Source organism: Sinocyclocheilus anshuiensis, unplaced genomic scaffold, assembly GCF_001515605.1.
Source record: "Sinocyclocheilus anshuiensis isolate Anshui unplaced genomic scaffold, SAMN03320099.WGS_v1.1 scaffold1885, whole genome shotgun sequence".
NCBI classification, from domain to species: domain Eukaryota; kingdom Metazoa; phylum Chordata; class Actinopteri; order Cypriniformes; family Cyprinidae; genus Sinocyclocheilus; species Sinocyclocheilus anshuiensis.
The window spans coordinates 1,237,552-1,250,098 of NW_015542322.1; the positions used below are offsets into that span (position 1 = coordinate 1,237,552).

The 12,547-nt window shown below is 36.6% G+C and overlaps 2 protein-coding genes across 2 annotated transcripts in view; both read right to left on the minus strand.

Moving 5' to 3' along the window:
- Positions 1 to 7,609, minus strand: part of LOC107690944 (nuclear protein localization protein 4 homolog) — a 10,218-nt gene extending 2,609 nt beyond the window's left edge. The window contains exons 1-12 of the mRNA XM_016489382.1: positions 7,439 to 7,609; positions 6,610 to 6,690; positions 3,759 to 3,868; positions 3,433 to 3,660; positions 3,183 to 3,231; positions 2,718 to 2,812; positions 2,510 to 2,633; positions 2,126 to 2,305; positions 1,451 to 1,537; positions 1,013 to 1,084; positions 795 to 921; positions 375 to 535 (exon numbers count right to left, since the gene is read on the minus strand). Coding sequence (XP_016344868.1) covers positions 375 to 535; positions 795 to 921; positions 1,013 to 1,084; positions 1,451 to 1,537; positions 2,126 to 2,305; positions 2,510 to 2,633; positions 2,718 to 2,812; positions 3,183 to 3,231; positions 3,433 to 3,660; positions 3,759 to 3,868; positions 6,610 to 6,690; positions 7,439 to 7,453 — 1,329 coding nt within the window. The 5' untranslated portion in view covers positions 7,454 to 7,609. The remainder of the gene's footprint in view (positions 1 to 374; positions 536 to 794; positions 922 to 1,012; positions 1,085 to 1,450; positions 1,538 to 2,125; positions 2,306 to 2,509; positions 2,634 to 2,717; positions 2,813 to 3,182; positions 3,232 to 3,432; positions 3,661 to 3,758; positions 3,869 to 6,609; positions 6,691 to 7,438) is intronic.
- Positions 7,610 to 8,330: 721 nt separating this feature from the next.
- On the minus strand, positions 8,331 to 12,070 carry LOC107690943 (retinal rod rhodopsin-sensitive cGMP 3',5'-cyclic phosphodiesterase subunit gamma). Its single transcript, XM_016489381.1, has 4 exons — positions 11,953 to 12,070; positions 10,435 to 10,635; positions 10,198 to 10,238; positions 8,331 to 9,955 (listed from the first exon to the last, which is right to left on the minus strand). Exons 2-4 carry the CDS (start codon positions 10,578 to 10,580, stop codon positions 9,879 to 9,881), a joined length of 264 nt encoding a protein of 87 aa, XP_016344867.1. The 5' UTR covers positions 10,581 to 10,635; positions 11,953 to 12,070; the 3' UTR covers positions 8,331 to 9,878.
- Positions 12,071 to 12,547: the final 477 nt, after the last annotated feature.

The window sequence follows — 12,547 nt, forward strand, 5'->3', positions numbered from 1 at the left end:
TATATAAAGCACAAACATTGCAAGCATATGCAGCACAAGCACTTCCAACATTGATAGCACCAAATCAAAATTAATCAAATTAGAATGAACTCTTTCAGATTCAGATGTCCCAACACAGAAATAAATAACATTTTAAAATCTATTAACACAGAAACAGTTGTTATTTTATACCATAACAATATTTCACAATATTAATGTTGTTTTTATTGTATTTTTGATCAAATAAATGCAGACTTGGTGAGCATAAGATGCATCTTACCAACCTCAAATGTTTGAATGGTAGTGTATGTGCATGCATGCATCCCTTATGCATATGTCTTTAGTAACATGCTGTGTGATTGATCATCTGTAGTAGGAGTGTTTTAGTCCAGTACCTTATAGAAGACATCAGGGACGTATTGCTCTGTGCTGGACTCTTTGGCATAGCCCAGTTCAGGCACATCTTTGCAGGGCAGTAGACATTCATCCCTCACCAGAGCCATGCACTGATTGGACACTTGATACCCTTCAAAGTGCACCTGGTTATCGGGACCACCTATCAACGCATAAAAAAAGCTAGTCAAATCCATGCTCTATTTTTCATGACACTATTTTCTTTTAGCACTAAACCTGTTAAGTTTTTCCGGGTACCAATAAAATATTCCGTGCAAAAAATGTCATGGACTGAGACTGATTTATCGGCCTTGAACTAAATACCACACAGGCTTTTGACACAACCACATGCCTTAATTTATCACCACACTGGATAACCGAACAGCAGCAGTAAATCTTGCGCAAAGGAGGAAGCTGTATACCTGTTGCCACCACTGTGACAAACTTGGATCCAAAATGGCCATCCGGGGAAAGCCGACACGCATTGGCATGTTGGTTCTGGAAGTGTCCAGCTGTGATGCACTCCTCTGCACTCAGGAAGTATGAATCCTAAACAGGTGACATAAATCCACTTGGTTAATAATGATCTCAGAACTCACCGTGTAGTTAGTTAAATGCTCATCTTCTTTTCCCAATTCACCTTGTTTCTGGTGTAGCGGACTGTGCCTATCCTAGTGTCCTCTGACAGAAGATCTGTGAAAATCCACCCCACCTGAAAAAATAGCCAATATAACTAATTAAAAACAGCTTTACATTTTCTACATTTGGAAGCTGTTCCACATGCTTAGGCAGTAACAAGGGTCATAACTGATCAGGCCACTTCTATCATGCACCAGACAGTAATTTTGAAAGTATCATATGGAAGCCATAGATGTGTGAAGAGAAAGGAACTCTAAGAATCCCATCAGAGAGCCTCATGGGATGGATGACTACACTAGGTATGGCAGATCTACACCAAAACTATCCAGTCTCTCACTGCAATAAATATATATATTTAAAATGTTATTTCTTTGATAAACCACAGTTTACTTATCCCGGACAAGCCCCCAATTTTTAAGAGGCATGGAAAAAGACTCACCTTCCGCAGGCCAAGTTTTGCAGCAATCTCCTCAACTGCTTCTGCCTTGGGATCTTCAATCAACTCCAAGCTGTTCTGGGTTCCAATCTGAGTCAAAGCACACAGGTGGAAAGGAAAAGTACTTGACTTTTTTGAATAAAATAGTTCTATAATATGCATGATGCGCAAGAATCTACAGCAATGCAATTTATACAACTTTATTCATCGTTAGGGGGCAATTTGGATTAAATGGCAGACATGGTCAGTGAACTCTAACATTGTATTCCAGATCAAATTTTATCATTGGTTTGAATTAAATTCATTCATATGAACAGAAACCTCTGGAATTAAAGTATTCAATTATTTGAATGATATATTATTATTTTATTAAATTATTTTAATATATTGCCACTCCTAGTTTCCTTTAAGTTGGAAAGAGAGTGCTGTCTTCATTTAAGCAGAAACAACAGAAATATCTTCTGACAAGGGGCCTTGAAACAAAAAAGTTTGAAAACTGCTGCCCTAAATGTTACTGTCATTGCCCTCTTGTGTTTATCTGGTATCATTGCTTAAAGAATAAAAGCTTAGAGAATCAATCACTCAAAGTTATGAAAACTTACTTAATGCTATTGTTTTATTTGAAGTAAAAAAAAAAATGCTGGGCCCCTGATTGTGCGTCAGAGCTGAGTCTCTCACCTGAGGAGGCTCATAAATGGCGGCAACCTCTGCTCGAATGCCGAGAGGGATGTCTTTGTGCTCGGTGTAGCGTCCATACAGGTACCCCATCCGCTGGTTACCCGTCTTCCTCCAGAAGTCGAGGAAACGGTCCGCAATGGTGTGATTCTCAAACATGATGTTGTCCACATGTCGATATTTCTGCAGTTTCATCAGATCAAAACAGATAGAAATATGACACTGCCCCTCAGGGAGCGCTCATTTACTTGCCCGAGCAGGAAACAAAGAAGCAGCGGGTTCATTTTTAAAGCAAGAAATTGATTAGTGAACAGTTTGTCTGTATGTAATGTAAGAGTTAGATGAAAGTAAAGATGTTTATGACGCAGACTGAGAGGAGTTGTGTACCTGTCTGTTGAGAGTGATGGCGCTGGGTTGGCACTTGGTACAGATGCCCTCTGGCCAGGGCGGATGCCCCTCACAACCAGATTTAATCTTACAGCTGATATTCTCAAGCGCCACAAACTTCCCCCTGAGAGACAGGAAAACTTTATTAAATCACTCTATTCCCACAACCTTATTTAAGTGAGAGTAGAGAGCTCTCAAAAGCACTAACTTGTCTGCTCCACCGGTGAGTTTCCGGATGTAGGCGTGAAAGGACATGTGCTTGACCGGTGGGTCGAGGTGGTTCAGATAGTCTTCATCAAAAGGCTATTGAAACAGAAAATAAAAGATGAGATGGCAACTTTTGTGCCATGCAGCAATTATATTTTACAAAATAACCAAATACATTTTCATGACCTTTTAGGATTTTAATTATTTTCTCTCTCCCAGGTCTAGATATCACACTTTTAAAAATCCCTCACATATCCAAGTTTTCTGTGACTGTGTATAAATAAAAATGATAGTTGTTGAGGCAACAAATTTTTAAAAAGTATGTTTCCAACATGGTTTTTAGCTGTATTAGCTTATTTTAAATCATTTTAAGTCTCGAGAGTTTACTGAAGTGCCTTGGTTGAGAACCACTAGGTTAGACCCGTCAGTATTCTTGTGTTCCAAGGAGAGGATCACAAGTTCTTACCTCTAATGGTACGCAGTGCACACATTTCCCCATGAGACCGTGCCGGCACCTGAGAAACAATGACAAAGATTGCTTTATAAACATAAAAATATGTCTAAAATACTCTGTAGTTCTCATATTGCAATGAATTATTCAGTAGGTTGCATTATGCAGTACCTCCAAACTATGGCATGAAAATAACTTCAAGGTTTTGGGAATATATGCTATAAAAACTGTTTCCAATGCAGTGTGGAAAGTGAGGCAGACTTACAGCTGGGGGTCTCGGTTTCTGTAGATCTTTCCCTCTTGTTTGGACAGATACTGGTCAATCTCGTCCTCTTGGATCTGTGGTGCAGAGTGTGAACGGGATAAGGAAGATGATGATGAAGAGGATGAAGGGAAGGAAGGGTAGGAAGAAGAAGTGTGAGGCTGAGCTGTGTCCATGTTCTCACTGGAGGGTCCAGCTGAGGATGGGAAAAGAAAGAGCATGTCGCCATGCCTAAAAGACAGAGGAAAAACAATTCAGTTATGTTTATGCATGTAAACACACAACGTGCACAACTGAGTAAAGCCAATCTGTCACAACAACACACTTACTTGACTTTCAGCAGACTGAGGGTCTTGTTCTGTGACAGGATCTCTCCAGTCTTGTTCCGGTTCAGGTAAATGGAGAAACCATTTGAACTGAAGCCAAACTCTTTGGCAACCTGGCAAGAATGTAGCAAAGGATGTCAGAAACAAGAAGCTGACAAGTCTTTCATTTTGTTCCTGGAAATGATGGATCTAACATTACTGCTGCAATTGGACAGTCCTTGTCCATTTCTCTTATCCCTGTTTCGGAGCATCCACTAATAAGCTGATAAAATGTAGATATGTTAAATAATACAGACATTCAAAATGTGTAAAGACTGTTTGCCTTTCAGAGATTGCTCAAACTCTAATGAAGTTATGAGAGTACGGTGCATGAGAGAAAGAGGAAAAGAAAGTATTTGAGATGATGGCGCAAGAAAAAAAAAAAAAAGATTATACACTCCTCATTTTCAAACACTTTATACATATGCAATGGAAAATCTATTAATCAATTATTAAGCTACTGAATCTAGTGGAAAGTCTACTAGTAGAATGTACACAGGAAAACAATGCATCTTTCAAAGATGTGATGCCACTGACATAGCAAATCCAGTCCTTAAATTCTTCATCTAAAAGCTCCTACACTACACTCACTTATAACTCATTTCATAGGACACCTGTCCAAAGTGAACTCATTCGTAGCTCGACAGGCTGTTCCGAATTTAAACTAGATATAATTCACTATGAGGTGGTTCTGGTAACAAATTGAGAACAGTACTCTAAAAAAGTGCAGTCTCAGAAACAAATTGATCCATCATGTCCAAACGACTGTCCATTAGGCAACCGAAAACGCAGCAGAAGACCGATATCTTTACTAATCCAATCAGCAAAAGCTTTTACTGGTCACTCAGGGCACTGTGTCCTAAATTTAACTTTTAACTAACATACTACCCTGTTAATAACGTTCAACATGGAGGCCTTTTTAAAAATGCAGTGTGCATTTCTTTTAATCCATGCACCAGAATACAAGATGAACAAGCACACATTTTTCAAAGCTAGAGTCCTCGACATCTCTCTGTCTCTTTCCTGCCATTTAATCCCAAAATCAAACGGAGACGGTCTCAATTGATCGCCGACTCACTCTCCACCCTCCTGCTGAGAGACATGAATCTTCAATGGGCCCTGCAGTGTCTACATCAGGCAAACACAAACCCTCTGGCCGTCTCAAAAGAGCCTTCAGCACCTTAAACTACCAACATCCTCTAAGACTTCTATTATACTACAATTTACCCTGCCAAATGGCATAATGGTCAAAGATTGACATTAAGGTAACTGCTTAATTATTTTGAATATTGATTACCTACTACTACTTTTCTACTAAACATACAACTAATCAGACCTAGAAATATAATTTTATGAAATATAGCAATTTTTAGATACCAAATAAAAAAATAGAAATAAACTATAAAAGGCCCTACATTTTATATTAGAGGCATTTTGGTCACTTTCAATGGGATTTTGGCCACAAGCCCTGGTTCACTCCTGAATTTGCTGCAAGCACACCGCCCATCAAGCTTTGCACCACAGCAGAAATGCGTGTCACTGCAGCGTATGGACATAGGTCTCCTTTTTCAGAGCCTCCTCATTAATAAATCAACATTCAGCACTCAGCAGGAACAGGAGTCACTTTATAAGAACTCACAGGATCTGATGCTGTGCTTTTGTTGTAGTGTTATTCTCAGCTTCTTCACAGCCAGGCTATGAATGTAACCATTGCATAAGTGCAGAGGCATGACAATGGATACTATCTGGGGTGAATAGTAACACCTCTGTCATAACTATATAGAAAGGAGAAAATTAATTTGACAGTATATTTAATACTTATTCTATTTTTCTTCTTGCACTAAACTATTTTTAATCCACAGCTTCAAAGGCTGTTTGATAAATGTTATATTCCATTTTTGGAGGAAATATATTATATGCTACTGTTTGAAAATTTGGAGTTTGTAAGACTTTTTTGATGTTTTTGAAAGCAGTTTCTTATGCTCACCAGGGGCCGGTTGCATAAACTGTTTAGAATATTTTTTTTTTTCTTCAAGACCGATCATAACTTTTTTAATCCAGTTACAAAAAAGATAGATTGGTTTAATTTGCATATGAAAAATAAGTCTGATTACCCCTTGTCTATTGCTAGTTGGTGAAACTAGTTCTTAAGACACAGTCTTACATAGTGACTACGTTTATGCAACTTGCCCCAAATTGGGAAAAACAGTAATATTGAGAAATATAATTATAATTAAAAATATTTGTTTTGCATTTTAATATATTTTAAAATGCAATTTATTCATGTGATAGCAAAGCCATGACACTTTAGAAACCACTCTAATATGCTGATTTGGCAATCGAGAAATATTTATTATTATTATTATTATCAATTGTTGAAAACAATTGAGCTGGTTAATAATTTTGTGGAAACGGTAATGCTTTTTCAACATTCTCTGATGTATAGAAAGTTAAAAAGAACTAAATTTATTTGAAATAGAATTTTTTTTTAACGTTATAAAAGTCTTTACTGTCACTTTTTTAAAAATTAAATGGTTCCTTGCTAATATATACAGTAGTCAACATTTGAAGTGGATCAAAACCTTTCATCAAAGTTGTCCTAAAACCAAAATGTGTTCTTGTCTTAGGACAACTTTGATGAACTTTTTTGATCCACTTCAAATGTTGACTACTGTATATAGCATATACACAACACACACACATATACATAATGAGTGTGTGTGTGTGTGCCCTACTGTCATTAAAAGGTTTTAAATAAGATAATTGTACAATATATGAGAAAGAAAATAATATCACAGAGTGAGGTTCCTTATACCTTCTTGAGGAAACCTGCAGCTGTCTCACGTTTTGTTGAGGTGATTTTTTTCATTCCCTCTGGAGACTGGACACGGATGACCTGTCAATGAATAAACATAAGGGAAGGGAAAGTAAGTTTATGGTTACTACAACAGGTATGTTTGTTGTTCAATCATATGCTTGTTTCTCACACTGATCTAGCACAGAATTACTCATACAGAAAAGTTACAAGTTGAAACAAGACGAGAGCTCAACTACAAATCATCACAACAAGCCAGTATGAATAAGAGAAAACAGGTGGTTGGAGAGCAGACCATTGACATTTGACACTCAATAAACTATAGCAGAGGGTATGCATGCCACACAACTCACTGAATGACATAATATTATTAACACCGAGCTACTCTCATGCTCTCACCGCTTTTTCTTAATACAAAAACCAAAGCAAAACATCATGTGTCATTCAAAGCACTTTAATAAGTTACTCAATGTCATTTCACTTCCAACATATAAAACTATAAGAAGCACGGAAGCTAAACAATCATATTACCTTCTTAATATTAACACCTCAGCTATTTATTAAGATGAAATTCAGCATCTAGACTTTAATAAGTAGTTGACATGAAGACGAGATGTGTCAATGCATCAACCTGTGCCAAGTAAAGTCAACCACAAGTCAGATGTGTTGTAAACACACACATAAATGTTTTTTCTTTAGTATTCAATGCATTTCTAGACGATTCTGGTTGAGTCTGATCATTAGCATTATGCTAACAATTCTGCTGCCTCATCACTGGATGACAGACTTCACTCAAACTACCGATATACACACGCAGACTGACACTTACTATGTTTTCCGCCATGTTGATGGGATGAACCGTCCCTCTTGATATCGCTGAAATGAGAGTTGACGTATTTTAATATCGCTGTTTATATGATCTGCTCGGACCTATGCAGCGATGCCAAACTCATAGAGCCGGTGCTACATCTATATGAGTCCGGGCTATGGCGGGATCCTGCTTAACGTCACCGGGTAGAAACAAAGAGTTAAATGTTGTGTTCCTGTAAATGTCCGTTTATTTTTTAGAGATTGTATGTATCGTTTTATTTTATTTTATAAATAAGAAACTACTTACAGCAACAAAAACTTTTTTAAATTATATACATGGTTTTTGTTGCTGTAGAATTTTCCATCTAGAGATTATGCAGATGTGTTGTATCAATATATTTTCTTCTGTGGCATCTTATTTACACCGTAGGCTAATTTAACCTGTTTTTCATTGTTGTTTTTGTTGTTGTTGCTGTTTCTTCATTTGTATGCTTATTGGTGGTGGAACTGACTAGTTAGAAATTATCCTGAGGCTTTAGGAAAACATCTATAATATATCTTGCTTATATAATGTATATTTTGAATTGAAAATTACACTGCATTCAACACCAAGAACAAGTAGAAATCAAAACTACTCTCTGAACAAATAAAATATTTCAGCACTGACTTTAACTATATTTTATACAAGGTTATATTTTATTCACCAGGTGGTTGATTCTTTAAATATTAGCTAATGCATTACATTTGAAAAAAAAATAAAAATAATCCTTGGCTTGTAGCCTTATATTCGAAAATTTTATATTATCATTAAAAACAATGTTTTTAACAATGTTTTTTTTTTTTTCGTTTCCCAGCTTATTGACTGTAATAATATCATATAGGCATAAAAAACAGGCAAATAATTTTTTCTCTTTTTTTCAAGCTTTATTTTGATCTCATCCCGTAGACAGAAATCTTCACTTTAGTCACTGATGTTGTCAACCCTCAAATATGCTCTCAAAATGGATACATGTTCAGCTTGAAACCCTATATCTGCAAAATACAGGCCTAAACAACACAGAAGAACTTCACTCAAGACTTAAGGATTCAGAAGGACACACAGTCCTAACACATATAAAGGATCTGTGCAAAAATTAACATATGTTCATGCTTGTGCAAACCACATCTTTTCATAGAATTGACTTTGGATGTATTATTTGGATACATGAGGATCTGACTCTGCAGGAAATGGGCTTTTCTTACTAAATAAAAAATCTAGAATGTGACTAAACTAATGGATGAACAAATGAATGAATGAACAAACAAAATAGTGAAAGATAGAGCATGCAACAAACATAAACATAGGGAAATAAACACATACTTGACACAATACCAATTAAGTGAAAGAAACTCATAAATCTATGAAAGATACAGGACATTTAAATGAATAGATTAAATTATAATGAATAATATTTTACAATGAAATATAAAAATGGAAAGTAATGAATACATTCAATAGAAATGATACTAAAGTGGGGCACAATGATAACAAGGAGTGTGATTATGAGGATGACAGACGATGGCCATGAAAAATGGAAGAAAAAACAAAAACAAAAACACTACACTACACAAAATGATCACGGATGAAAGAAACACAAGACATGACAGCCCAACACTGTTCCCTAACAGTCACCTGAGAGACTTACTGAAACCGAAAAGTATAGCCAAAAATGAAATTGTGCCTGTATGTGTGCTAACATATAAATGCATTGAATGAAGGGGTTGCAAAGCACAAAGCAAACATGATACACGGTTCCTGAGGGTATCCTTACACAGAATACACACACACAAAAAAAAAGTACAAGGGAGTGAAAAGGTTTGAAACATTAAAATCAGCAATTATTACCTTGATGGGGAAATAACGGGATGAAATAAAGTTTTGGGAATCTAATGTCGGCCAGCAGGGTGTTTCATCTCTACAGGATTTCGATCTTTTCTTATGAACTCGGCGAAGGTGGACAGAGGAGGCACCGAGGCACGTGAAATGAGAAGCCATTCATTTCACGGGCACGTGTCTTGCTTTAACTCACTCTGAGGCTGTCTTGCTTGCGTATGTTTTGTGTTCCAGAAGAAAACAGGGAGGGAGAGTAGAAAAAGAAGAAGAGAGCAAAGTAAAGAGCAGCTGTTTTTCTAGGCAAACAGAATGTGATCTGACGGGATCGTATAGACTTTTCTGTATCTTGGACTGCAAGAAAGAAAAGAAACCAGAGGGATAGATAGTAAGACAGATTTTCTTTTTGTTGATGTTGATTTTTCTTAGTTTTTCCATTTGTATAAATGTTGCGGTTTTTGGTGTTTATTCTGTTATAAAAGTTGGAACGGTCCACATGGAGACGATGGCCAGGATGGAGGCAGGTGGTTTGGAGAACATGACAGGAAAGGGTCTAAATTGCCCGGAGGATGATGGGAAGGTGACGGGCTCAGATGATACCATACTGAGCCAGCTCGTGAAGCTCCAGATGGTTGTAGGCCTCCCAGGGGCAGATGACAGTGATGTCTGTAGGTAGAAACACAGGAACATGAGTTCATCTATCAATCAAAGAGTTAACTTAAGCAGCTTGAAGGCCAGCTAGCATTCACGTCTGTTTAATCACAGTGATGTCCTAATGTCATATGGGATGTTTGATGATGCACTGAATGATCAGACTAATCATTTCAGACGAGGACAGCTTAGAATAAATGGTAGGTGATATTGTCATGAAGGCAAAACACGTGAGGAGAAATGCAGATTAAACTTACCAGTGCCTAAACCTTCCATGCCAGGGATGTCGTCTCCGAAACTATTAAAAATAAATTAAATAAAAATAGATGTTAAATTCAATTAGATACCTATTTTAAAATACATGATATTTTTTGAAGTCATGTTGCAGAATTATTGAATATGCACATATTTAATTATTCTTAGTGTAATAAAGCATGACTGAAGTGTGGAATATCACAAAGCCATTACAATAATGATTTTACTGTCTAACTTACCCTTGGATACCCTTCTTTGGTGGTTTGCTCTTGAACTGGCGAGTCTGCCTCTGCTTGAACTTGGGTGGTCCTTTGCGTGGTGTGGCAGGACCACCGGTGACACGGGTGGCGGATTTGATCTCTGGTTTGGGCGGCTCAAGATTCATGGCTGTTGGTCACCGTTGGTCGCTTTTCTTTGTATTCGCTCCCCGTGATGTAGTGCTAATGTAAATACACCAGAAAGACTGGAGTGAGTTTATAGTTCACACCCAATGACATTTTGATTTTTCTATAAAATTGATTTTGGCTTCATTCTGGAAAGAAAATGTACTGTGGAGGACTTTATGATACATAAAAACACACAGGTTTTTAAATGACACATTAGGCCAGGAAGGTTACAGTAATTGCAAGGTCAAACCGACAGCTAATGAATATCTATGGCAGCCACCCCAGACTGAGAAAACTATACCCATAATCCTCTTACTGAGGAGTAACTGTAATTGAATGTCTAACATGGCCTGTGCTCCCAGAAATGAGCTCGGGGAAAGTGTGATGGGTAGGGTGACCCATTTTGTGTAATCCAGAGCTTGGATTAATAAATGTCCCCCATCCCAATGGTGGCAATCTGCACTTGGGTTAATCTTATTTGAGCAGGGATAACACCAAACATGCTGAGCAAACAGAAAAGATAAGAGTCGAAATATGACCTTCGGGTATATTCCTCAAAGATTAATGGGAATAGACAATGGCAATGATGCCTGCTGCACAATTGTTCTTTCTTTCTTTCTTGGAACTGAGGTAACTATAATGAATTCTGTTAACATCATATTCACAACATTATATTTATATTTAAAAAGTCAATGGTTTGCATATTTTCATATATTTTAAACAACAAACATGCATAAATGTTAAAGATGAATCTTCAGTGGATAATTTGTGTGTGTGTGTGTGTGTATATATATATATATATATATATATATATATATACACACACACACACACACACAAATATATATATACTTTAATTAAACACAATATTAAACAATATTACACAATATTACAACATTTTTCAGTGCATATGGCCTATCCAGTTAAACAGTGTTAATAAAAATAATCCATTTATGATTCATTTAAATTGTTCAATTGAAAGTGTTTAAATTTTACAGATATATTGTATAAATATAATTATACAGCTTCCTAGATTATTCTGTTTGGCCAATTATGGCATTCTGTGGTTATGCAAAATGATCAATAAACTGTACAAATGACTTATCCCAGGCAACCTTGTATGTCTGTTATACAAATTTATGGTCCATTTTGTCTCACATAATATTTGAACTCTAATCAATATTTCATACTATTCAATAAGTACCCATATAATAAGTAGCATGGTGTACAGTCAAATCCTCCTCAAGACCCATAATACCTTAGAGTATTATGACCTTTTGACACATTGTATATTTTCAGCCACATTGTTACAGAATATTACAAAACAACTCATTCCTTATGGATATTTAAATATTTTAAGGTTGCACTCACAGGTTTGTTGATTGACAGGCTGTTGACTGGGTGCAGCTGCACCGTTTCTTATGTATGTCTCTCCTGTGGAGGGGTGGATGTCAACGCTCGGCTTTCTTTGGGAGCGGTGCAGGGGTTACAGGTCTTTTATACTCTCTGACCCCCTCAGAAGATTAGGAGAGGGACGCCTCCCGCCTCTGATCCCCTCAACAGCAGATGAACACAATATGAATGTATGCATTTAATATGCATTTGTGTAATACCATGTGCTTTTAGCATCTTATATATTAACTTTATATCCTATACATTTTTAATATAATAAAACAACATACAGGCCCTATCCATAATAAACTACATATACAGTGGCCTCAAACAGTATTTGGACAAAATTTAAAATATCATCGCATTTGATGATGCCACTTTATGTACTGTACTTAAGGCCTGGTTTTGTATATAAAGTGTGTAACAGAAATATTTTTTTGCAAAGCTCGCTGAAAAATTAATATTTTATTTTAGATGTCTTGTTTATATAATATGATATAATAATACACACACACACACACACACACACACACACACACACACACACACACACACACATAATTCTTTATATATA